This window comes from Coturnix japonica, chromosome 2 (assembly GCF_054131305.1).
Source record: "Coturnix japonica strain WE chromosome 2, WE-NBRP24, whole genome shotgun sequence".
NCBI classification, from domain to species: Eukaryota; Metazoa; Chordata; class Aves; order Galliformes; family Phasianidae; genus Coturnix; species Coturnix japonica.
In genome coordinates, this window is record NC_140664.1 from 135,223,877 (window position 1) to 135,250,560 (window position 26,684).

The 26,684-nt window shown below is 46.2% G+C and overlaps 1 protein-coding gene across 3 annotated transcripts in view; it reads left to right on the forward strand.

Moving 5' to 3' along the window:
- The window catches only part of LOC107308787 (mitogen-activated protein kinase kinase kinase 3-like), a 54,219-nt gene that overhangs the window by 4,723 nt on the left and 22,812 nt on the right, over window positions 1-26,684 (forward strand). Inside the window, exons 1-5 of one of the 3 annotated variants that reach the window (XM_085539062.1) lie at window positions 5,953-6,005; window positions 7,977-8,056; window positions 17,127-17,236; window positions 24,409-24,452; window positions 25,458-25,557. In XM_085539062.1, coding sequence (XP_085395188.1) covers window positions 8,053-8,056; window positions 17,127-17,236; window positions 24,409-24,452; window positions 25,458-25,557 — 258 coding nt within the window. In that variant the 5' untranslated portion in view covers window positions 5,953-6,005; window positions 7,977-8,052. Of the gene's footprint in view, window positions 1-5,952; window positions 6,006-7,976; window positions 8,057-17,126; window positions 17,237-24,408; window positions 24,453-25,457; window positions 25,558-26,684 lie in introns of those variants that run through there. The other 2 variants (XM_015852906.2, XM_015852910.2) reach the window with 2 other exon arrangements.

A 26,684-nucleotide genomic window follows, 5' to 3' on the forward strand; every position in this document is an offset into this window, starting at 1 on the left:
ATAATGCAGAAACTCAGAGGAGTTTGCTCTCCTCTGGCTTCTCATTGCTGTGCATCTTGTTTAGCTCTGTAGCTTTGGGCACCAAGGGCAAAGACCACTGGTTTTATCCATCACCTCGCTGCCCTTTTCACATCACAGCACAGCAGACTGTAGGTGGGAGCCTTCTGGATCGTCGTGATTTCTTTCTATGCAGAAAAGGAAATAACTCTGATCTGCAGTCTTCTGTTCTCAGCGCTTGCGGATATGCGGATGCAGGGACAAAGTTCATGACTTCATGCCGTGATTAGCTGCAGCTCACATGCCTGTAACATGGCAGCACTGAGCCCAGCAGGGCTGCAACAGCATGGTATAGGATGCATAAGATCTAAAGAAGGCTTTTGCAGCAGGGCTAGTCCTCAAGGCAGGGGATGTTTAGGTTGGATATTAAGAGGAAAGAGGAAGTTTTTCACACGGAGGGTGGTGACGCACTGGAACAGGTTGCCCAAGGAGGCTGTGGATGCCCCATCCCTGCAGGCATTCAAGGCCAGGCTGGATGTGGCTCTGGGCAGCCTGGGCTGGTGATTGGCGACCCTGCACATAGCAGGGGGTTGATACCAGATGATCTTTGTGGGCTTTGTGGTGTGTGGGAAAGTGCTGCTCTGAAAGCTCTGCTTTCTCATCTGTGAATTACAGGTGGGGATGTTTGGGGGTGTTGAAGCCCACCCAGGTTAAGTCATTCCCCGCAGTGTAAGGTTTCCATTGTATAACAGTGGAGAAAGAGTCCTGAATCCCATTCCGCCCTCCAAAAAAGAAATAATTAATTATAGTGAACTTAGAACATTCCAGACTTCCTGACTTACCTTTCTTTCTTCAGCTTTGACATCTGCAAGTACTTCTTTTTAACCCAAAATAAGGAAGTGTGGATTCTGATGTCATCATGTGATTCCAGGAAACGGGCTACTAATGAAAAACACCAAATCGTGTGAGAATTTGCAATGCTCAGGGTCAGCCCATGGCCCAGCATCTGAACTAGAAACCAAAGCAGAACTTTCTACTTTCAGCCCTCTTTCCAGTGTTGTGACTGGCGAGTGTTGCTTCACCATCCGTTGACGCCCATCCAGTTGCAAGAAGAGATGTAGGTTGCGTGGCTCCCCAAACCCTTTGGTTCCTTGCATTGCCCCCTTCTTTATGCTGGACAGGATGCTTCTCTCTATTGGACAGGGTCGTGCTTGAGAAGCGCGGGTTGTCCATTAATACTGGAACGAGACTCTTGCACTGCTTGTAGCTTCTGGGAGAGGAATTAATGGATGGCTGGGGTGCCTTAGAGATCATTGAAGCTGAAGGACCACATGCGAGTCCTCCTTGGCTTAATTCTCCTTGGGCACATCCTGCAAGCGTGAAGGAAACAGCAACAGGAAGGGAGATGTCTTTGGAGGGCAGTGCTCTGCCAACGTGAGCGGGCGAGCAAAGCCAGCACGTTTCTTCACACCATGGGAGATATTTATTCTGTGACTAAGCATAAAAGTTAAGAGATGGAAAAGGTCCTATGAGATCATATCGTCCACCTCCCTGCTGGCGCGCGGTTTTTCTCCCTGGGGTGTTTTTATGAATGGGCTGTCAAGCAGATGGGACTCATTTACTGGAGGTACCACGGAGCAGCCCGTGCAGGTGTGGGATTCCTTACGCACGTGACTCCACTTGCATGTGCACCAGTTGCTCGCAGCAGGAGGGTTTCGTAGTAAATCAGACTCAGCATTCTTTGCGTGCCTCGAGCCTTCCCGTCGACTTGCTGCAGCTCGGTTTCTGCAGGCATCAGCCTATCTTCCTTGGGATGTTCTGGGGATAAGCTAATTGTGCTTGATGCGTATGATGGAGTAGGTGGTTTGAAAACTAATACTAGGGGAAAAAAATAGAATCTTTTTGGCAAGGGGAGGTCAGCCAGCGAGACATCTGCACAGCTGGCCTGGGCTCTGCTTGCTGTGGTCTATGACGGCGTCGCGTGAAGACTCCCGGAGGAGACATAGGAAAGGTGCAGGTGGAAATGCTATTGCTATGACAAACAGATCTGTGCTGGAGCTTCAGACCAGAGCTTTGGGACCATCAGCACTGCTTCGTTTATTACTCCTCAGAACGTGTAACCATAGCACAGCCTCATGCATACGTACTTCTGCTTTATTTTGTTTCACACAGCCCGGTTTCATTTGAGCAACTTAGCAACTCAGATTGCAGTCACTGAGTGTTGGGTAGAAAGGGACGGGTCCTGTCCTTACCTAATTCAGGGATGATTTGGAGCATATGCTGAATGTAGGTGGGGGTTTGGAGCAGAAATTTCTTATCAAGGCGTGTGCTGCCTTGCTGTGTTGGGATTGCGTTGGCTTTTGCATCTAGGATACTTTACTGCCTTCAAGAGTGTCTCCTGGTCAACAGTGATGTGAGCTCAACACTGGGGATTGGAAACCAGGTTTGTTGTGTGATACAGGTGAGCAGCCAAGCTTGCTTCACCACCAGGGAGAAGCTTTTGCTGGAGGTAACCCCATGTTGGGCCTCTGGAGCTGTGTGTTGGCCTTATTGGTCAGTATCCCAACACCATGATGCATTTCATGTAGTTTTCTGGTGGTTTTATGGGACATCCCTTGGTGGACTGTTTGCTCTGCTGAATCAGGAGGAGTTTTCCCCTCAATGTGAGGAGGGTAGGGGCCGGGTGTCTCATGGCACACACCATGTCCCTGGCACCCATGGTCTTTTTCTTGGCATGTTGCATGGAAGTGACAGTATCACAGATGACGTTTTCCAGGAAGGTTTCCAACACTTGTAAATGAGCCCTGAGATGAGCTTCAACTCCTTTCCTCCAGCAGACGTCTTGTGGGGAGGGGGGACTTACAGCAGGGAGAAAGTCTGCCTTATTATTGTTTGATTTGGAGAAATCTTAGCCTAAGGATTTACAAAGCAACTGCAAATACTGCCTGCACACCACCTCTCATCATCAATTAGCGACATTAAATACTCAACAGGGAGAGTTAATTAGAAGACTGAAGTCTTTCCATCAGGATGGCCTTCTGGTTTCCATTGAAACGCAGCTGAAGAACTGGAAAGGCTCCTGTGTTTTGTTTTGATATGCAGGCATATGTTCCTTTCCATCCTGGAAATTAATCCTGTCTGTCTGAAACTGGGCCGTGGGAATCGATATTGAGTTGCTCAGTGTTTCTCAGGGCTCTCTTCGAAGACGAGCTGACTGTTTCCCTGCTGTGCCTAATAAATGACCTGGTTTGGGAGCAGCTGAGCAACTCTCTCTCTGACTCGCTTTGCATTTGAAGGTGTTGTGTGGCTGCCCTGACACTCCAGGGTTGGTCCGTGGTCTCTTGCAGCTGATGGGCTCCATTCTTCTGAAGGTCTTCAGGTCATATTTCCTTGCTCTGGTGCTACCTGCTCTGGTTCCTGCCCTGTTGATGGTTCACACTGTATCATGTGTGGACAGTCACGCACAGGAAGGCAAGCTCACTTGAGTTCATGTGATACCACAGGTCAGGAGGACAAGGAGAATGAATCTTATGTGAAAGCTGACCCACGTGTTCCTGTTTCATAATCTCATCACCACCCCATCAATGTGTGCACAAACTGGAGTCGGCAATGTCCCGGGGCTATGCAGGAATGCATTCCTTTCACCCAGAAACACAGCATGCATTTTAATCTGCCCTTGCCACTAAGTGCTTGTTGAGCTTGGCTTCCCCTGGTCTCATCTAGATTCGGAATTACGCAACAGAAGTGGTGTGAGCAAGAAAATAATCGGAGAATAATAGAACATCGGGAGTTGGAAGGAGCCCACAGGGATCGTTGAGTCCAACACCTGGCTCTGCGCACGACCACCCAAACTTATTATAGAATGGCCTGGGTTGAAAAGGACCTGAGAGATCATCCAGTTCCAACCCCCTGCTATGTGCAGGGTCACCAACCAGCAGCCCAGGCTGCCCAGAGCCACATGCAGCCTGGCCTTGAATGCCTGCAGGGATGGGGCATCCACAGCCTCCTTGGGCAACCTGTTCCAGTGCGTCACCACCCTCTGGGGGAAAAACTTACTCCTGATATCCAACCTAAACCTCCCCATCTCAGTTTAAAACCATCCCTATCACTATCTGCCCTCATAGGTGTAGGCAGGCTACAATGACCAGGTTGCTGCTGAGAGAGCAGACAGTAGTAAGTCTGAGCCCTCAGCTTCTCTGCAGATCAGAAAGTTGTATTTTGATCAATCGAATGCAGACTGGCTGCAGGGTTGAGACTGCAGCTCGTTAGGGCAGCCAGCTGAGAGGCCAATTGATCACAGCCAGTGGAGGCTAATGGTGGCTTATGAGGGCTGGTAGGGCAAACTGTGGGAGAGGTGAGATGTCAGTGGGAAGCTGGCAATGAAGGAAAGTGGGTCTGTTAGCAAGTAGGCCTCCTTGGGGGGTGGCAGAGCAGCTTTCATGCTTTTATCAGGATGGGACATGAAGCCTGGAGACCTTTTGCTTCCTTGTTTTATGGTTTTCTGGCAGTTGGTGATCTCTGTGCAAAACCAACACTTATTTTTGTATATAAGCACCAGTGTAAATGACTGATTATTCCACTGAATTTGGTAAAGGAATTATTACTGGAAGAGTGAAACCAACTGAGAAAAGCTGGCTGGAACATGTTGGATGTGTTATTGCACTTAGGGAATCACTTGCAGGAGGAGAAAGAGTTGATAGGGGAGATGTCTTAAAATCTTAGTGACTCTTTTAAAGGGCTGCCGGGGAGGTTAACAGCTATCTGCCATGCAGGTTTTAAAGCTCATGTTGGTTCTAGCAGGTGTAAAACAGGATGGCTCAGGAGGGATTTCTTGAGCACAGCTGCATTGGTTTGGTCACTTATGATGAAAGGTATCCTCCATTTTGCATGATGGCTCTTAGAAATGTACAGAGCATCTCTTTTCCGAGCAACATACTGTTGTGCAAGAGATTCTTAAGCTGTTTTAAATTGCTGTGCTCCAAAATGGGGAGGAAAATCCTTGCTTGATGTGTGTTCGTATCAAATTCCTTGTTGGCTTTCATGCAGTGTATTCCAGAGCACTGGGTTCCTCCTTATGTGAGCTGTTGGCGTGCATGTGTGTCACTTTTTGCTTTGCAGCCTTAGAAAAGGCTTTTTCTCCTCTTGGCTTGTGCAGTCTGTCCCTTAAGGTCACTTATGAGATAAGCCTGAAAACTTGGGCCTTGATTACACATACTTGCAGAAAGTCCATCCCTGTTGCATGCTTGTAAACATAGGATTGTAAGCGTGAATGGGTTCTTTTGACCACACCTGTGTGTTGCATGGTTTGGATGAGGAGCGGATGCCATATAAATGGGGCATGTCTCAAGTGTCCCCAAAATCTGACAATTCTTGTTAATCTCGTGCCTGATATAGTTGTTGGCAGCCTTGTATGCAGCAAGGGATTGGAACTACATGATCTTTGGGATCCCTTCCAATCCAAGCCATTCTATGACTGTGATAATCCAAGGAAATCTTTGATATTTCAACCACTCTTTGCACTTGAATCCCTCTTGGCCAAGCCTGCAGGCTGTTTGACCAAGCTACCCACATGCCTACGTTTGTATTCTCCCAGCTAAAACAATCTCATTTGCTTTGCTGTTGTTTTTAATGCTACCCCAGCCCTGGCCTCTGAAGCTTTTTGAAAATAACATTGACAATAATATTTTTAACAGTTCCGTAGTATACAAAACTCCAGCGCCCTGGCAGGACTCCCGGAAACTTGCTGAAAGTTAATGTGGTCAACTCTTAAAAAAAAAAAAAAGGAGAGATTTTTTCCGCTTGACTCTTTGCTTGTTAAACGCTGTGAGCCCAACATGTTGTTCCCCGCTGCTTGAAAGAAAAACAAGGAAAGTCCCAATTTTAGCAATGCTAGTTTGAGTAGCTTTCCAGCTGAGCTGCATTTTGGGGGCAACCGTGGCTTGTTATTGTTTTACAGTGATGTGTCCGTACACCTTCAAACCAATATGTGAAGTGGAGCTCAGGCTGGGGTGAGTAGGTATTGCTGGTACTATTGGAAGGGACCTCAAAAGACCATCAGGTGCAGTGCCCCCCACCAAAGCAGGCCCCCTATGATAGGTTGCACAGGTGGGCATCCAGATGAGCCTTGGCTACCTCTATAGAAAGAGTCTCTACAACCTGGGATGTAAGCACTGCATTGCCCTGGGGTCCCTGGGAGCTGATTGCTAATCTCAGGACCATAGAATGGCTTGGGTATGAAGGGACCTTAAAGATGTTGGGTTGGAAGGGACCATCTAGTATCACCCCCTGCTGTAGGCTGGTTGCACCCCACCAGATCAGGCTGCCCAGGGCCCCATCCAACCCAGCCTTCAGCACTCGGGGGTCAGAGATCTCGGTGGGAGGAGGAATGGGATACTGCTTCAAAGTGATGTGGAGCAGAGAAAGGATTTTTCCTTTCCCTTTGCTTCCCTGCTTTCTAAAGGAGATCGTAAAGAAACAGAATTTATACTAGAAACAGGAATGTGTCCTTCTGTAACAGGAAGCTGCTGGTACGTGTCTTTGGGAAGCCACAGAAATCAACAGTGTTCACATCCCAGTGTGAAGGTTGGCTGTCCTCAGGGTTAAGGAGATCTGCAACAACAGTAAACATTTTATCTGACGTATCCATGAGATCTGCTGTGCTGTGTGAGCTGTGTGCTCACTGGGATCTCTGGGGCCATGTCTTTCCAATGTTTGCTCGCATGGTTTCTGTAGGTCTGCTTTTGTGACTAGAATCAGTTTGCAAAGGTCCGAAAGTTCTCCAGAAAGCCATTAGAATAGCCTGACCGTGACACTGATGGCGGAGTTAAGCTGGGCTGGCTCAGGAATGTGGGGTTAAATGCAGGCTATCTGCACGTGGCCCCGGAGCAAACTCTGAGCGCGGCTCAATTGCTGGAAGCGTTGCATCAATTTTGGAAGCAAAAGCAGTGAGGATTTGAGCTGTTTCCTGTTCTTGTTACAATCAGCCGGAGTTTTTACACTGATTTTTTTGGTGCATTTCTGTTCTCTCAGTCCCCTTTGGCATGGACCAGCCTCCTCAAGATAAGACTTTAAACCCATCTGAGCCCGTTACTTTCTTCCTTGCCTCGTCCTTGCCTTGAAAACGGGCAGAGTAGAGCTCGCTGTGAGCGGTGCTGTCTCAGGATGAAGCTGCAGCAGTGAAAGGAGCAGCGCTCTCTGTGGCACTCACTTCTCCGCCTTCACCGCTGTCTTATCGCTTTCCCTTCCTGCTTGTCTCTCTCAAAATAGGTTGGATAAATATCCTCCTGCTTGCCAGCACTGAGGCACCGCGGCTGCAGAAAACCCTTTCAATCCCTGTTTGCAGCCATTCCTTTGTAGTGAATGTCTCACTTTTGTTATTTGCATGTTGTGCCTTCGTTCAGACTGAAGTGAGGTTTTCCACTCTTATAAGTGGAAACTGGCATCCTCTTACACAAGGAGACTTGTAGCAGAACTGTAAGCTTGTTACTCCAACATTATTTTATATATATATATATATATATATACATATATATATATATATATATATATATATATATAGGAAAAGGTATATATAAAAGGTATAGGAAAAGGTATATATATATATAATATATATATATATATTATATATTATAAATATATAATTATATTTTATATAATATATAATATATATATATATATATAATATATATATATTCATATATATATATATATATATATATATATATATATATATATATATATATAGGAAAAGGTATATATATATATATATAGGAAAAGGTACAGGCTTTGTAGTGTACTCAATGCATAACATTTGGGCTGTGTAGAGGAGGATGGACTCCAGGTCTCAATTCCTTGCCCCTCCTTCCCCCAGCCTAAAGGATGGTGGGGAAGTGCTGTGTGAAGAATGATCCTGTTCAGTCTCTGTTCCAATTGCTGTGTCAAAATCCATCTGTAAACTCTGTGTATGTTTGTTGTTGCAGGTTGGATGCTTGAAAGCGGAGGATAAGGTACAAGTGCCTGGGACCGGTGGAATGGAGGCCTGATGTAGATGGAAAGATGGGTAAGAACTGGATTCCCCTGAATCACTTAATTCTCTGCAGCCTATTAATTCTGGTTGGGGTTATTACTCATGACAGTAGAGAGGAAGACATTGCCAAGATGGCCTGGTTTAATGTCACAGAATGTTGTCTTAACTCTTTTTTCTGCTTTCTGGTGGTGCTGAAATGGGATAAACTCTCTTCTTACCATCAAGTGTGGTCAGTGGGTTGTGTTCTAGGTGGAGCCTCATGCCAAATCTGTCTCTGGGCAGAGCACCTTCGCTCCCTCTATTTCTTCTCCCAAGGAAGCTTCATTCATATATTGGTTGTAGATGGATGGTTGGACTGGGTGTCTTGGCGGTCTTTTCCAACCCTGATGGAGCCTCATGATACCTGCACCTTCCTGTGGTGCTGAGGGAAGACTTAATTTGTTCATTTAGATGAAGGCTATTTGTAGCTCTGGAGAAACACAGTGATTTGAATCCTATTGCAGTTGCCAAAGAAAACTTGTTTTGACAGACATAGGAACCATTTGGAAGTGCTGAACTGTCCGTGTTTTAGCATGTGAGTAATCGGTTTGTTGGTGTTGACCTATAGCAGGTGCAAGGGCCCCAGCTCCTTCAAGTTCTTATGCTGTTGGCCGTCCAGCTTCATTATGCTACTTTGACTTCTCCCAATCCTAGGAGTTAATTGCTGTTAATAATGACCTCAAAACTACTTCCAAAGTGGGCTGTACGCCATTTTGCCAGCACTTGGCAGTCCTAGCAATTGAAGGGAGACTTAGTGGTGAAAGAGTTCATCGAAAGCCAAGTAAAGAAGAGGCAAAAAAAGAAGGAAGAGAAAGTCCAGACCTGCTTCTTGGGTATAAATAATGACAAATTTCACTTTAAAATCCCTGATGAAAAACCCCAGAACTTTCTAAGAGAAATTTTCATGTTGAAGATGAAAGCAACTCCCATTCAATGCAATTTTATCTCATAAAGAAGGAAAGGTAAGCCTCGCTCCCAGGACAGCATGATTTGCTTTACGAAGATCAATCTGAGTCTTGTGTAGGTTTGCAGTCCTGCTTATTCTTGTGTGTGGATGGAAGGTGCTGTGCCTGCCCCATCCCAAATGCCATTGCTTGGAGCACTGGGGCTCATCACTACTAATAGCCAACCCCTTGTATGTGTGCTTGTTTCCCCTGTGTACTGAGATGTGGGAACGTTTTCAAGGGACAAGTAGAGAATTTACAGTCTTTTCATTGATTCCCTTCTAGTGAACCACAGAGAGGGTGTGTTGGATGAACTGAGCTCTAAAGGTCCCTTCCAGGTCTGCCTTTCTTCCCAGGATCCTATTTATAGTCTGCCCAGCATCTCAGAGCTCAGCATGAGACTGATCCTGGATGAGTTGTAGGGAGGCTGTGTGATCTTGCACAGAAACCACAAGATGGGAAGTGGGGACTTGTGGCATCTCTGTGGGCAGCACCTCTGACATAGCAGCCAGCAGCAGAGCTCAGAGCTGCACACAGGTTGTTCTGCTCTTGCAGGACCAACACAGCATGCCTGCATGTGTCAGCTTAGGGTTAGCTCAGGGGTCCTTGGTGCTATGGGTTCTGTTGTGTAGATACAGCTATAACCACATCTCTGAACATCTGTACCTTTTTTCTGTCTATGAAGAACCTGGAGGTCTTTGTGTAGAATAGGACAGAAGGCTCATTTTCTGAGGGAAGAGGAACTGAATGCAACTTAAGAGCTTGGGACAGAATTACTCTCATTTCTCTTCATGCTTTGGTGTTGCAATCACTTGGGCTCCTGCTCAGTATTGCCCTGGGGCAAATATGTAACTGTCATATTTACCCTTGAAGCATTTGACTTTTTCTTCCTACAAGTAGGGTGGTGAGAACTTTAGGGTAGTTTGTAGCTGGAAATGGTTTTTGAAGGAGATAGTGATTTGTATGGGGTGGTACACGGTTACAGTTTAGGTGTAGAAAAGCTGAATGTGAGCTTCACAAGTGCATCACATCTTATCTCGAGTGATACAGTGGCTTGAAAAGACTGAGTGTGGGTCCTAGATAGACATCTGCATGGAGATGATCATCTCACTGAACACTGGTCTCCCAATATTGTGCACTATCCTGTGCTTGGATACTGCAGTTCCTGCTGGATTTTTTGTTGAAAACCAGCTTGAATTGCAGCAGTTTGCCCCATTGATTGCCTAAGGCACATCAAGCTTTCCAGTTCCAGCTTTGTTATTTTCAAGAGATATCCAAGTTAAGCTCCTTCTCCCTTTCCCCATGATGTTGTGCCCTGCAGCCCCGTTTCAGGTCATGCCAGCCTCTTTGGGAACCTGGGGAGTAAAGCTTCAGCCCCGCGTTGCTGTAATTGGGATGCCTCAGCTATTGGTGCGGCAGCAACAGATGAGGAGTTCAAAGGCTCAGGGCTGTGACTCTGGAAGTAGCTGAGCTGGGACAGAGAAAGAGGTCTTTATGAGCCTGCAAATAACCTTCACAGGTATCAGAAGCAGTCAGGGGAAATAACTTGCCAACCATGTTTCTTACGGGGTAAATATTTTCTTCCTTTCAAGTGCGCTCAAGAGATGTACGGGTTGTGAGGAGAGGTAATATCTTTTATTAGACCAAACTGATAGAGGTGGAAAAAAACAGGCTGGCTTTTAGGTATATAAGCCCTTCTTCAAAAGTAGTAGAATTGAAACGAAGCTGGAAAAATGGTTGGAAAAACTGCCCTAGGTTCAGTTTAATTATGTTAATCCATGGCAGGAAAAGGTAAGTCGTGTCTTTGGAGCCAAGGGAGTGGGTTAGCAAAAAAGAGCTGCGAAAGGCAGTTGTGGATGGAGGGAGAGAAACCAGCACCTTTGAAGTGGTGAGGAGTTCTGCAGGGAGATGCAAAGGGAGAAAATGCATCATGCCATAAAACCAAACAGCTCCCGAATTTTCTCTTCTCCTCAGCCTTAAAAGAATTTCTTAAAATGTGTTTTTTTTGGTTCTGTAGCAGTTTAGTCCTGGCTTGCGTGTCTCCTAGAAGCCTCGCGAGAGTAACGTGCAATAACAAATGAGGGTCAGCTGGTTTGTCCGAGAGGCAGAGATTTAGCGTGGTTTATCTTGAAGCAGATACAGGAAAGCCCTAAATCTTGCTGCTGCATTCCTGTCCCTGCCTCCAGTCTTCCTGAGGGCCGCAATTGGGAACTGCGCAGTGCGGGTTCATGGCTAGCAAGCATTTGACAGCTGGAGCGGTCAAGGTTGGGTTAAGTTTCACTTTGGCGCTCTGTGGGGTAAATGGAGCTCTTTGGCTAACAGAGATAGGCTTGTTTAATCTTTGCTATGCTTAAGATTGCTTTATGGGCTTTGATAACAAGCTGTTCACTAGTCAAATGCTGTGTGAGGGCTATTCGTCATTCCGGCCACGCTACCTGTGTGCGTCGAGTTGCTTAACGTGGAGGGTTTGCTTTATGGCCGTGTAGCAGGAGGCAATTAGCTGAGGAAGGTAATGGGGTAGGGATTGGGTGATGGTAGATAGTGGGTGGTGATGGCACTATGGGGTCCTGTCCTCCATGGCTGGGCGATGTGGTCAGGCCTAAGCAACCCTTATAGCCCAGCGTGGCTGTGGTGGTTGGGGGATACCTTATGAAGGGGAATAGGATGCAGGCACTCTCAAAATGTATTTTATCCCTTAGAAAAGCATCTGTGAGATGCTTGTATGGAGAATAAATGTTTGTCAGGTAGAATGTTAATAACAGTCAGTACCAATCAGGTTATGTAGCTCATCCCAACTGAGGAATGATGGTGTTAAAAGTGTTCTCAAGAAACCCCAGCACCTCACAGTGTTAATCCAAGTGAGTGTGTCCCAAGCTGAAGACGTCAGCAAGCAAACTCCTGCCAAGAAATCCTGCATATCAGAAGGGTCTTTCCTCATTTCCTCCTGTATAATTGCTCTGTTCGACCTGCTGAGCTGTGCCCTGCCCTGGAGGAGAACACAGGGTGACCTTGCCATCCCTTGGGTGGGGTTACAATGACAGCAGGATCCAGCTGCCGGCCAGAGTCTGCTGACTTGCAAAGGGAACGTGCTCCACGGGTGTCTGCTGCAGTGCACAGCAATCTGGGCTGGGAGAGGGTAATTGGATAATTTTTCTCTACATGAGATACCAAATGCTGCACCAGACAGCAGCAAAATGGTTCGTACATGTAGGTTTGGTTTAAATAGAAGATAATCTCCATCTCTGTCGCTGGGTGGATGCTGTTTTGCTGCAGGTCATTTACAGAGATCCCATTCATGGAGGATGAGCTGCAAAATTGTATTTGTAGCTGCCTGTGAGAGTGTTTGGTCCTGAACTTCCTTGCTTACAGGCTTTTGTTGTGCTCCAAGTCATGGCATTGAGCTGATGCTTCCAGCTCACATCGCTGGTATACTTCCTAGTTTTGACTGGGGCAATCACTGTGACGATGTTTTCTTACTAATCGATCCCTTCTGCTCTTTGCTGTCTTGATACCTCAATAGCTGGTATTTTCTGCATGACCTGAATCCTGGAGGTTGATGGTGTTTGTAGGCTGTGAATACGGCTGGTGGTCTGAGTGCTTTGCAGAGTAGAAAGCTCAACAAGTTTCATATCCAAGCTTTTCCCTGCTGGCTTTTGTCTGAAGGACAGCATTTGTCCTCACAAGAAGGTTCTTTGATACCTTCTTCATATAGTTTAGCACTATTTCCTTGCTAAAATCAGGAGTGATGCCTTCACCTTTTCAATAGAAGGGCAGACGTGGCACTGTTGGACGTGGTCAGTGGACATGGTGCTCATGAGTTGAGGGTTGCACTTGGTGATCCTAGAGTTCTTTTCCATCCTTAGTGATTCTATGCTTCTCTGACCTTCTGATAAAGGCAACGGACAGTCCCACTTGCTGTTGATCCAGTAGATGTGAACTTGTAGTGCACAGGCCACCATGGAAATGTGTTTGCACTGAACATCTCATCCTACTGTGGTGTTTGAGGTTTGTTATGGTGATGGTTTTGGAATTACCACACTAACTAACTCTTCAAACTGAGACTTTCTGGAGAGCTTCTTGGAAAAGGCTGCTGTGTTTAATTCCAGGTCAGGACCTGATGTGCAGGCTGCTAAGTGAATTTCTGAGGTCTTCGTATACATCTAGGAAGGCTAGATTGAGTTAAGTGCTAACCAAGTTTAAGCTTCTATTAATGTATTTAGCTCTGTCTGCAGACTTGTGCAGGCTTTTGTCTGTCACAGAGTCCTGTCCATAAAACCTAGCTTAGCCAGCAGCTCCCATCTCTTCCCATCTTGACAGTTCAGCTGAACATCCATCCAGGCAGGGGTTGCCCTTTGCGCTGTGTGATGCTGAGGTGCTGAGTTTTGGCTTTCAGGTGAGGGTTCTCTTTGGTAATTGATAAATATCATTATTCCCGACCCCTGTAACCCTTCACAGCACTCATCCCTCTGCCTGGGGACATCCCTCGTGGTTACATCACCTTACTGAGAGACGGCCACGAGCGATGACTGGAATTTACACGGGCACAACAGCTGAGCTGGGCTGGGCCGTCAACACCAGGGCTGTGTAAAGCACAGTGGGATCTTTAGTGACCACAAGTGGTCACGGCTGTGGTTTTACACTGGATCCGTGCAGAAGTGTGCATGGCAGCGTGCAGCCCCACAGCCACCACTCCGGCCTTGTTCAGAGCTGACTCAGAAAACAATACGTTCCCCTTCTGCAACACCCAGGATTTTTCCCCATCTTTTCCCAGGCTCCAGCCTTGGTGGGTGAGAGGCCGAAATCAGACCTTGTGCTGTTTTACAAGGCCCTGCCTTCCTTCTGCAGGCTGTTCTCTGTGCTTCATACAGCTGGTGCTGCTTTTTACTTTATTTTGTGCACTGTTGATGGAAGGAGCTCCATGGAACTACCGTAAGCTGCCTCTTAGTAATGACCTATTAGCAAAGCCAACAATAACAGCACTGTCTAGACCTTCTGAACACAGCTAAATTATTCCTTTGTCCCTTCTTCATTTGCTTTCTCTCCTGACTGCTGAACTGTTTTGGGTGGTCCCTGTTGACCTTCAGGCTCACTCTTTTCTCCCATGCTTATTTTTGTTGTTATTCACCAGTAAAGCTGCAGTACTAAGATTGAAACTTCAGGTTCCTCTCTGCTGCACGCACAGCAGAGCTGAGGCACTATAGCAGCTCCAGGAACTTGTCTCTGCAGGAGATGTGTCACGTTGTGGCTTTCTGATTTCACTTCATAGCAGATTTTGCAAGTGCCGAGTGCTCTGCATTCACATCAGTAGTGCCTGAGACCTGTGAGTCCCAGCATCTTACAGAGCCAATTAGAGAAAGAGGTACTTTGCTTTAATATAAGACCCTACCAAAATGGGTCAGTGCTGTGACCCTGTGGCTTTTATTGAAGCCTAAAGTCAACTCTCCCAGTGTCCATTATAGCTCTGTAGTCACTGCTTCCTTGGCGTGCTCCTGTCTGACCTCTTCTCACCCCTCCTAAGCTCTTGGTTCTTCCCCACAGACCAAACCTTCGGGAAATCATTGAGACCTTTGAGCTTCATCGCATGAAGCTGATTGAAGAGCACAAAGTTGGGGTGTAGGTGGGGAGCGAGGAACAAATAAATGAATTCACTCTAAGGGAGATGGCTGAAAGTCAATCAGGAGCCAGGGGTGGAAGAGGAGACACTGAGGTCAAAGGTCCAGCATCAAACAAAGTCAATTTTCACATTTATTTTTGATGTCTGTGCAACTCGCAGTTGTTTTGCTCCAGAGTTGTGGCAGAGCATGGGAAGATGTCTGCTGTGTAGCCTCCTGGTTGCTTTCTCATGATCAGGAGAACCTGATCTATTGTGTCCCTCAATGTGGGGTTCCCATTGTTTCCCTGTGATTTTTTCCTTTGGGAAAGCCATTCATCCTACACCCTGTGCTTGCTTGAACCAAGCCAGCCCGCCAGCGAGCAGCCTGTGACACCCCTTCTGCATTAGAGGCTTGGGAGTGGCATTTGGATTTAATTATCCGGTGAGCTTCAGTGCTGGTTTGAATTTTGACTGAGCTGGCTGAGCTGGCTGCTCGTTTCCATGGAACAGAGATCTCCACCCTTCCAGGGAGTCAGCTGGGAGACCCCAAGAGCAGTAATAAGGATGGGCAAGAGGCTCCGTCTGGAAAGCATCAGTCCCTGTGCAAAGCTGACATCGAGAGGATTGGGAAGTGTTGGTTTTGCAACTGATTGTGCAAATGGTTCCTGCTCCGAGCTCTGCGTGGGGCTTTTTCCACTTTGTTTTGGGCACTTGAGCCTTCAGCCGTCGTCCCTCTGCTTGTGCTGAAGTAGTGTGATACAGATAGGCAGATGTTTCATGATTCAGCGGTGGAAAACAGCCTTTCCTGTTTCAGCCCCGTGTGATGGGATGAGCAGTGAGAGCACGGACGTTTTCAATACATCCTCAGAGAGATTGGGGTTTTTTTAAGCTGAATCCCTTTGCATTTTGCAGAGTGATGGGGTTCACCTCTGCTGAGGGACCCCACCGTTGAGATGGATTCATTGGTGCCATGGGCTCATCCTGGACATCCTATCTAGAATGTAATTCATGCTGTCACTCTCTTCTGCACACTTAATCCCCAGTGGTTGGAACTCTTTGGGACAAGGTCCATGGGCCAGCAGGGTTTGCTGGGTGCTTGGAAGGCGTGGAGGGGTCAGCTGGGACACTCACTTGGCTGTTAGTATATCCTCATGTATTGGAGTACTATTATTATTATCAAGGTTATTATAGATACTATGGTGATCTCCAGCAAACCCTGCTGTGTTTAGGATGGGCTTGCTAATATGAGTAAGTCCTAAAACACCTCAGATGGTTTAACCAGAGGTGCATCTTCTTGCAGATGATGCCAAGGATGTGCAGAGGTGAGCAGTGTGGTTGTGCCAGCAGAAGCCTGGCTCTGTCACTGCCTGCTGAAGGGCCATTGCCCTGTGGCATTGGGGGCTGTGTTCTGTGTCAGCCAATGCAGGAAGCTTTTGTTGTCAGTCTGATTGGAAAAGAGGCGAGGAGCATCGCAGAGATAGAGCTATGGTGGAAAATTCCTAGAGGGTGGTGTATGTGGGAGGGTTGTATGTGTATATATATGTATTTTTTTAATGCTTTTTTTAGCTGGTCCCTCCCTCTTTCCCTTCACACACACACCAAAAAAAAGGTTTTTTTCTCTTTCGGTGTGTTGTGTTTTTTTCCTACTACAAAATCTGTGTGGAAAACCAGGCTTGTCCTCAGAGGTCCCTTTTACAACCAAGGAAAAAAAAGAGTAAATATGGGAAAATGCATCTTTCAGTGCCTGTGGTGGGTACCTTACATGCAGTGGTTCTAGATGCTTTCAGAGGCCATGTGCACCAAAGGAGAAGTGTTGAAAAGGGAGGAGATTGATTTCATATCCAGCGGGTCTCTCAAATCTCTTTGGCTGTTGTAGCATCATAGAATGGCCTGGGTTGAAAAGCACCACAATGCTCATCCAGTTCCAACTCCTTGCTATGTGCAGGGTCACCAACCAGCAGCCCAGGCTGCCCAGAGCCACATCCAGCCTGGCCTTGAATGCCTGCAGGGATGGGGCACCCACAGCCTCCTTGGGCAACTTGGGTTTCTTGTCTTGTCCTGTGGTTTCTCACTGGCTCTGGTTCTGAAAGTCACTTGTGTCTCCTGAGCATCTTTAATGAAGAGAGAGAAGGAGGGCATGAAGAGCTGGGTTGTGCTCCATCACTTGCTGCAAGAGCTTTTTGGGTACTGTAAGATTTGTTGTACAGAGCACCATCTTCAACCTAACAAATGGGATGCAGACCCCTAAACACTACATCTAGCCTTTAGGCCCCAGCTTAAATGACCTCTGAAGGACATGGGCAGAAAACTTGGCTCTACAGAGGATCTCTACTGATGAAGAGACTAATACGCTAGGAGGGAGTGGGGTGTGCAGTCTTGCAATGCCTCTCTTAATGGCAAAGCTGGATATCATGACTTTAGACATATTTGGGTTGAATGGTTGCATATGTGATGCTGCATTTTTGACTCTTCACTTTTAGGGGTGAGGTTACCTTCTGTGCTTCAGTTGTCTGTCCTTCTTTTGCAGATGAGGAAGAAGCTTTGAACTCTATTATGAAGGATTTGGCAGCATTGGGCAAATGTGGGGGACTGCTGGACAACAACAGGAATAAAAACTGTGTCTACTCCAGCAAACAGGTAAGGCATTGCTTGAGTCCGCCCCAAAATCCTGTAGGCTGAAGAGGCAGATAGGCATGGCGCTAACCAGGCTGTGAAAGCAGAGATTAAATCATAGAACTGTGAAGCATCCCAAGTTGGAAAGGGCATACAAGTATGTCCAGCTCCTGTTAGATGGTAAGTGTTAGAGTAGATGTTGTCTGAGTGTTAAAGATGAAGCCAGCGAGTGTTGTGTGGGCTCCTAACATAGGAATAAATGTTATTAACATGTAAGCTTTAGAACTTCTTTTTGAAGAGCTGCAAAGAAACTGCAATGATCTCCATGTCACAGAGGGGCAGTGGAGGAACAGGGCTTAAAAGTGATGCCTCAAGTAATTCCTAAACATAATAAAAGGACCTGAAACTGTTGCATAGCTCAAATCCCACCATAAGACACTTCTTTCTTTTAGCCCTGAATCTAGTGGAACTTGCTACAAGCTCTACAGCTTTAAGACTTGGATTAGTCAAGTGTTTTCTATTGACAGTGTTGATGAAATATAATATTTATCGTGCGCACATTCTACTTCAGATATTTGAAAGATGGATTGCCAACATTGAGCCGTAGACACCCAGGCTCTTTTGGGAGGAATAATGTCATTCTTATATAAAGTGTTTAAACACTAATTACTATTGTTTATCTTTATGCTCCCAAAACCAAACGTTTTGGCCACATCGAATATTCAGAGTTGATTCGATGAGCAAAAAAGTTGTCCCTTGAGCAATATTAGGACTTACTTGCTGACACTGATATAATAGCTAAAGTGAATTTAATAGCCTATTTGCGTATGGAACAAATACATTACCAGTCTACATTTGTGAAGAAAAGATTCATTAGTCAAAATACCAAGGGGAGAATAAAGAAAACAGAGGGGGGGAGGGGGAAGGGAAAATAATTAGAGGTACCAGGAAGCTTTTGAAGAAGCATACAAGCAAATCTACTTGGAATATTACTTCTAGTGTAAGCTTGCACTTGCTGATTACCTAGCAAGGAAGAAACCAGATTGTCATTTCCAGTTGTGATGTGTATGTTGATGGCGTTTGTGCTACTGACAAAGCTTGGGATGTAGAGGCATCAAGTCCTCTTCCCAAATCATAGAGTCCCTCTAGGCTTCCCAGACACGTGCAGACGAAAGCACATGCGCACGTAGCGTGTCTGTTTCAGAGTGTGCCCTGGCGGCAGCATCTGTCCAAGTTGAATCACTGGAGTTGTGTTCAGCTCATGCTGAAAGAAATCCAAGATGTTTGCAGAACTGACTGGAGAAAGTCGGAGCTGGCTCTGTGCAGCTGCAGGCGAAGCAGACACAATCCAGCACAGCCCTGGCTGGCTCCAAGGGTAGCATTTCTGCAAGTGGGTGGGTGGGGACCATCCTGAGCCATTTCAGGATGCTTTCAGGGCAGGAAAACTTCTTCAGCTTCTCTTAAATGATATTTTTGTTTCCTCACAGTGGGAGAAAATTCCTGCTGTCATTCTTGACAACTAGCTCTAGACACTGCAGTGATGCAGCTAACTAGCTATTGAGTCAAAATAACATGAAGAGTAGTTTTCATTGGCTGAATCATTAACCACAGGAGCTTTATAGAATTGAACTTTATATTCACAGCCCAGCCTCTCCATACCTTCACTTGCAAATTGCCAGTAGGGTCATGTTGTGCTTTGCAGTCGGTCTTAGAAATGTTATCTGCCCCTGGCGTTCAGTTTTATTATATTAGGAATCAAACTGTTCTGAATGATGGCACTGATGCTTGTGACAGCGTCCCCTCCTTTCTGGCTTTTCTTTTTTATCCATAAGCAGACCGGCTGTACCTCCACACTCAGAGTTACTCAGAGCTCTGTGATGGAGGAGGCACAAGTAGTCAGCATCCCATTCCGCTCATGCATCCGGGGCTGAGGACTCAGACCAACAGGCCCCACGGGATGAAGGGCGTTGGAGTATGTTGAGTTGTTGCTTCATTTAATCTGACTAGCTGGACCAAGTCTCACTCGCGGGACGCTGGGAGTCTAGTCTGTGAGGTGGGGAGTGGCCATAGTAGGTGGGATTAATGGGGTTTTGGTTCATGTTTGCATCTCAGAAACGTTAATCAACTTGTTTGGGTCTCTTTTATGCTATTTTTTTTCCTATGTGCAGAAATTGTGGGGGGGCAGGGGAAAAATTGCTTTAGAAGTGCTGTTTTCATGCCTGTGATTTGTTGTTCATTTGGTACGCGGTGTTCCCGTTATTTTTACTGTGATGAGGTTGGCTGGTTGGGCTGAAGGATGCGCTGTGTCCTTAATGGAAGAGAGAGTGTGAGGCAAGAGGCGCTTGGATGCGCAGTTCTCCTCTTGGAAGTGTAGGTGTCTCCCACGAGGCCCTGCAACAGTGCGCTCACATTGTAATGCTTGGGTTTGAACGTTCAGTTCTTAGATTAATTAATAAATAAATCAGCAGTATTTTCCTATGGAAAAAAAAAAAAAAAGCTTTACTGAAGCATGGGAATCCTTCAGTCAGCGTTCCAAATTCCTGCTGAAAAACATGTTAGATGAGGATGTGTTGCTTAACTCTCCTTGTCCCTCTGTGTCTTGCTTCCTTTGGTAGGGTTGGAAGGAGTCCTTCCAGTCAGGCTCCTCTGTTCTCCAATAACCAGGGAAAGGGGATAGAGGAAACAGTAAAACAAGGATATGCATTGTGATCACTAATGAAATAGATGAGCGGGATAAGAAGGGAAACCACAAAGAATTAGATCCCAAACAAAAACATGGAGGAGAAAGAAGCAATTATATTAACTTATTCTGCATCTGTCTATTTATATGCGCATCCATTGAACTATATAAATAGCACTTGGCTGCCAGCAGAATGGAGTTGGTTGTCAGTGCTGTGTTCAGTCTAATGACAAGGTATTGGCATGGGCCTCTGACCCAGCTGGTGACAGCTAGCAATTCCTCTGCCACTTTAGCTTTGATTGCAAGTTGTCTTCTGGCAATAAAATCCAATATTAGTGAAGAATGTTTTCCCGTGTGCAGCAAATGTCAGACTGACCTAAAAGTTGTTCTTTTAGTAAATTACCTCGGTACTCTCTTTTCTTTGGCAAGCTGGAAGTCTTGCTCATTATGAGAATACAACACAGCTCGTGTTCTAGAGCTCTCTGTAGGTCTTCATGCAGACTAAAAGAGTAGTTTGGCTTTAACATCCTGAAGTCCATGATCTCTGGCACTGAGGGACGTGGTTAGTGGGCATGCTGGTAATGAGTTGGACTAGATGATCTTAGAGATCTTTTCCAACCTTAATGATTCTGTGATTTTTGCTGCTGTGTAAAACAAAAACGTCTGTAACTGAGAGCTGTGAGCCCTCTAGACATCATCTGTCTTCCCACTGGCCTCCGAGCTGCTCACTTACTGTGCTTTCTTCTTTGGATGAAAAGAGCTGCAAGGATCCAGGGGGACCGGGGTACCTCGTCACTCCCACCCACCAGGAGGACAATCCCAGACACAACTCCTTCTGTTGGATTATTCTGAATAACCCAAAGCGCGTGGGGGTTCTGTGTGGATAATTCCTAATGACGTGAATTACTCATCTCCTATTGTGGTTTAGGGACGCGGTCCAGATGTCTGGCTTGTAACGAACGTCCCGTTGCTAAATACGAGGTTAAGCACAGGGCTAATCCAAACAACATGCATGTCGGGGAGGTGGAGAAGTCCCCTTGGCCTGGTCCTGTGGTGCTGATTTTTCTCGACCAAAGCCAGAAGCTGAGGAGAAAACCCACCGCTTTGTGGCTTTACTGAAGAGTAACTGGGATTCTGATGCTTGGACACCACAGTTGCTCTGTGGGGTTTTCCTCATTGTTCCCTAAGCCAACAAGTAGAAAATGAAATGGGTGGAAAATAACCACTCTTTTTAGCATGCAGGAATGGGTCTTTTTTTATTGTCCCTATTTTACTCAGAAGGCAAAGTAGGTGCCCCGAGGTGTCATAGGGCAAAACTAGAATGACCATTTCATTATTGGATCAGACCAGAACACCATTTCTCATGGCAGCCATGTGGCCCTGCGTGATGGATCCACCAACGTGGCATTGGACACCATCCCATCTTGGACCCACATCTCCCTTGTGTTCTCCTGTCTGGGTGGGAAGGGGCTGAAGGTGCTCAGCACAGCCTTCTCCTCTAAAACCATTTCCATTTTAGTCTCCACTGCATGTTTTGCGGCGCCGTGTGTGCTTTTATTACAAACAGCAGTCAGCTCTTCGGGGATCTCTGCAGCGGATCATGATTCATTTCGTTTGGAAACACTTTTTTTCCGACATCTCACTTCATCCCATCCAGCTCACTCCGGTTTGATGGTGTTCGGGAGTGATCTGTGGCCATTCTCATTGCATATTCCCCATTGAGCCCCTTCATTAGGGCCTTGCACAGCAGGCCTTCCCCTGCCGCCATGATGCCCCCATTGCCACAGGCCCTGCATGTAGCTGCAGCCCCCTCAGCACTTCTTAGGGGCTGTGAGCTTTTTCTCTTGTGAAATGTAAAGTTTGAAGGAAGGAGCTAAAAATACTTTCTGGAAAGCCTGGAAGGATGGTGATGTGTTTGTTGCCACCGCAGTGGTTTTGCTTTTCATTTCCTAGGCAGATGACAAAGAAAAAGGGAAAGAGCAGCAGCTATTTGTTAGCTGGGCTGGAGGAAATGCCAACACAAAGATGTCGGGGAAGAAATTATTCCAGAAACGAAGGGAACGGCTGTGGTATTTCCTGTCAGAGTTATCCCTGCTGTTGTTTGTCACAGCAGGGCCTCAAGGTGCCTTGTGAGTGCTCCCCTGTGCCACGTGTCACACAGAAACATGGCGCCCACTGAAGGCAGCTTGGGAGGCCAAAGCTTTAAATGTTGGGTCTGGTACTGCTCTGCTTCACCATCCAAATATTTGCACGTTGTGTTGAGATCCTTATGGAAAGATGCTACTTCTGCCTTTCTTCTTCATCACCCATTTGATTTGCACATGGTCTTACCCACTTCTTGGCATTGCCCCATGTTCTTTACGCGATCTAAAATGAGTTGCTACGGACCAGATTTCCATGGGTGTGAAAAATCACGGCCTGCTCCAGAGTTTAGGAAGTGCTTTGCATCCTCCTGGGACTCCATAACTCCTTGGGCGCTGCCCTCTTGTTATTATTCTTATTTTTTAAAGGAAAAAAGTATTTGTTCCTGGTGGCGGTGATGAATTCAGCTTCAGCAATGAGTCAAAACATGAGCAAGCCATGGAAAGACCGCGAAATAAAACCATAAACAACTTCTCAGGATATATATGTGCATACGTATTCGCTTATATTCTGTGTGTTGTCTGTTTCTCTCCCCTATCCACGTTTACACACTTAAGATCTTGGTTTCTTGGCGGAAGGTAAATGGTTTTTATATTAGCCCAAAGTATCATAGTCTCATTGACAATTGCAGTGGTTTTTATCCTCCTGGTGTTGTCTGTGTGTTTGCTGCAGGGCTCAGACCCAGGTCAGATCAACGTGGGGCAGCTGGCGTGCTTTGTTGGCTTGGGGCCACAGCACATCAACCTTGTTGTTGATGTAGAAGAATAGGATGCAGCAGGGTCGTGGTTCTTTTTCCCCCCCTCTTCTCTTTTCTCTCTGGAGCTTTATACAAATGTTACAACATTTTCCAGCCACAAGCTGTTTTTTAACCAACTTATTTGTCTGCAAGATTTGTTTTGCTCAGCAGAAACGCAGCATGCGCTACCTTGAAGTTCAGCTCAGCTTTTGGGTCTGTGCTGAAAGTGAAACCCATGTTTGGAAAGGTTTCCTGCAGCGAGGCTGGAGCTGCGTGAGCTCTTCCCCTTGCACATCCTGCTCTTTTGTAAGGAGAAACCTCGAAAGTTCCTCGCCCTGATTTCTCTCTTTGTTTAGAGAAGGGCTCTGTGGAATTGCATGCTGTGAATCCACACCGGCTGATTGCTTTCCAGCATCCAGGAGAGCTGAATTAGCCAAACCCTTCAGATAAAATGTATGAATGTCTTATTATGAAATAAAAAATGGCACAGAAGAGCCTGTCTCTTTTTTTCTCTCTTTGAAAGAGATCATCAGAATTGGCTGTCCCACCTATAGTGACTTGGATGTTCAGCAGTGATCTGTTATGATCTTCTCTTCTTTATTGGACTCTTTTAGACCTGCTTTGGTGTTTTTCATGGTTTGGGCCTGGTTCTAGAAGCAAATTTGTTCAAATACTGTGGGTCTGGGGAGCTGGCTGCAGATGCTGAAGTGCTCATAGCACTGCAGAAATGTCCCATTTCGTGACATGAGTTCTTCCAGCTCTGCCAGGGAACACAGTGAAGGCCACAAGCAGTGCTCTAAAGGATGTGTTTCAAGTGATGCAATGGGCTACCCTGCATCTGCCAGGGTTTTTAAGCTTTACTGACTGAGTTGCCTCTAGGCTCGACTTCCTGAACTTCGGTGTCTGTTTAAAAATAAACCTAAGAACACCCAGCCAGCTCATTTTCCTCATAAGAGACAAAGCTGTTTCACTGCAGCTCTGCTTTCCCTCTGAGAAGATGGAAAGTGTGCCTTCATGCTCTGGAAATCCAGGACTAGAGATAAGGCCTTTGCTCAGGAAGGGCTGTCACCCTCCCAGACAAGGATTATCCCTGGCACTAAGGGACCCAGTCCTTCTTGGGGTCACACCTCTGGGAGGAAAGCCACTGTTTGAGGAGGCTCATGTGGGTTAGTGGGGCAGAGACCTGGTTAACTGAGGTGGTTAAATGCGGTTTGGAAAGTAAAGGGGTTTTTGATCTGCTTTGGGTGCCATTGGAAAGTCATGGCATAAGCCAAAGAATCATAGGGGATGCTTGGCCCAGGCTCAGTCTGAGAAGCTGGAGGAATGAAAAAGCTCCTTGTGGTCTTACAGGAGCTGCTAAATATACACAAGGAGAAGATGGGAGAAGTGGCTTTTGCTAGTGACTGCATGGTTGCATTCCCAATCTGCCCACAGATCTTTGGAATTCCTTTGGGTGAATCTAATGGTGTCTCTAGGGGTGAGCAGTAGGTCAGTTCAAGGTGCACGCTTACTTTCTAGGGAGCAGCGATTTGATCCTATATATACAAGACATCTAGCAGAGTTAGGGGAGCTTCCCTGAGAATTGCTGTGAGTTTTAGATCCATCTGGGACCTGACTGTTTCCTGTTTTTTCTTCCAGCAGCGAAATGTCAGGATCAAGTTTGAATATGAAGGAGAGAAAAGGTATGTACCCAGCTCAGTCCCCGTCTGCATACAGGGACAAATTGCCCTTTTTACCCAGCATTATCCTACACAGTATCATCTTATCCTATCATTCTGCCAGCTGCAGATGAGCTCACAGCAGGATGAAGTCCTGAGTTTATATAAACTATAACTTTATATGTGAGAGCCTTGCCTCGTCATCCTGCTCACCATAAGGACCTCTGGGGTTTGCACGCACTCAAAGTGCTTCCAAGCTGGAAGTCATTAAACGCCCCTTACCAAGGACATAGGGTGCATGGTTGGATCCTTTTCTCAGTTCTTGAGCTCTACTGAACCAGAGCCGAGCTGCAGGCCTATAGCAATGTGTCCTTTTATTAGCAGCTTATGACACTTACTTAAGATAACCATATTTTAGGCATGGGTCCCATAAAAATAGAGCTGGGAGTTGTGGCTTGCACGCCCTTCCTTGCTTGACATTCTCATGGAATCACCTCTGCTTGATGCTCAGTGACTGTGGCAGGGCAGGACAGAGCTGGGAACTCGTAGGTTAATGGTCAAAGCTGCATTTGAAATAAATCAATGATGTTAGTGCAGGGCTAAACTGTACCTGCTGTTATGTAGCTGTGATGGTACAGGAGAGGCAGATTCACAGGATGCCAAACTGCATCGCTCTCTTTTCCATCCCCGTTCCCTCTTCAGAGCCACTTGCTTTAACATGGAAATGATAAATCACCTGCTAGTGCACGACCTGGGGCTTCTTCAGTGAAAAGCTGCTGGACTTTCTTTTTTGCAACATGCAAATACAACAGGGGGAGGAATAGAGGAGTTACACTAGAATTTGGGGTAGAGGTCTCTTCTTGGGCATAGCAGATGAGCAGTATTTGTATGAGCATAAAAGCAAGCAGCATGTTTTGTTCTTCATGGTAGAAGAGCACCAGTCCTTATTCCTGACTTATCTGTCCGGTGCTGAATCCCACTGTGGTTTTACTAAACTGAAGCTCTTGTTTTGTTTATTTGCAAATACAGGATCATCCAGTTTCCAAGACCGGTCAAATTCAAAGAAGTGGTGCAGAAAGTCACGGATGCTTTTGGACAGACGATGGACTTAGTCTGCATGAGCAATGAGGTACTACTCTTCCCTTTATGGTTACAGGAGTGTTTTAAGGTACCTGGCAGAGCTGAGCAGTAATTTGTTCTTAAGGCCATGATTTAGTGTTACACATGTGTGTGATGAAAAGTAATCTTACTTTGTGGCTTCCAGCTACTAGGCATACAAGAGCTGTTGCCCAGACATAGCTCAGTTGTATTCTCTGACTCCAAGCCAGGCTTTCCCTCTCTTAAAATGACTGGAGCTGTTTCTCCATGGACACTGTTAGGGCAGTGGGACCAACTCTCAGAGCACTTCTGACCGGTGAGAGCACACACAGGGCAGAGAAGAGAGCAGCTGAGACCAGATGACTTTCTATTTCTTTACTATGAGAGTGGTGAGGTGCTGGAACAGCTGCCCAGAGAGGTTGTGGATGCCCCGTCCATCCCTGGAGGTGTTCAAAGCCAGGTTGGATGGGGCCCTGGGCAGCCTGGGCTGGTATTAAATGTGGAGGTTGGTGACCCTGGTATTCAGTGTGGAAGTTGGGGTTGGAGATTCATGATCCTTGAGGTCCCTTCCAACCCAGGCCATTCCATGATTCTGTGGTTCTACAATTCACATGACAGGTAGGCACCATTCCTTCTGGATCTGCCTTGACAGCTCACTTCTTGAAGAATTAATTGCGAATGTGTGAGAACTTTTCATTGAAATACAAGAGAGGCTGTGAAGAGACCTTTTTCTTTCCTTTTTTCTTTATGGGAGATTAGACCCAGTGAAAGTTCCTATTCTGTATTAATAGATACCTCATGATACCAAAGTGTCCTTTGGGCTTTAGCTTTGAATGTAGTCTGGTTTCTAATCTTGGGCATTCTCTGCCAGCCCTCCTGGGAAAAGTCTGCCATTGAATTTTTCAGGAATGACTCACTTCATTCTGGGTTTCTTTCCACTGGAAGAGGAAATTTTTTCCAACAACAGCAAATAGAAACTTAAATAAATGCATTTTATCCCATGTCAGAGTCTATTCTTGGGTTTGTGCAGAGCACATAGCGGGACCGTGAGCTCGGGGTACTCCTTCACAGGGATGAGGAAGGCCTTTAGTGCCGTTGTTTTATAGCAACTCCTCATTGCCATTAAATGTTTCTCTCCTGCCGTAGAACCTTGCAGAA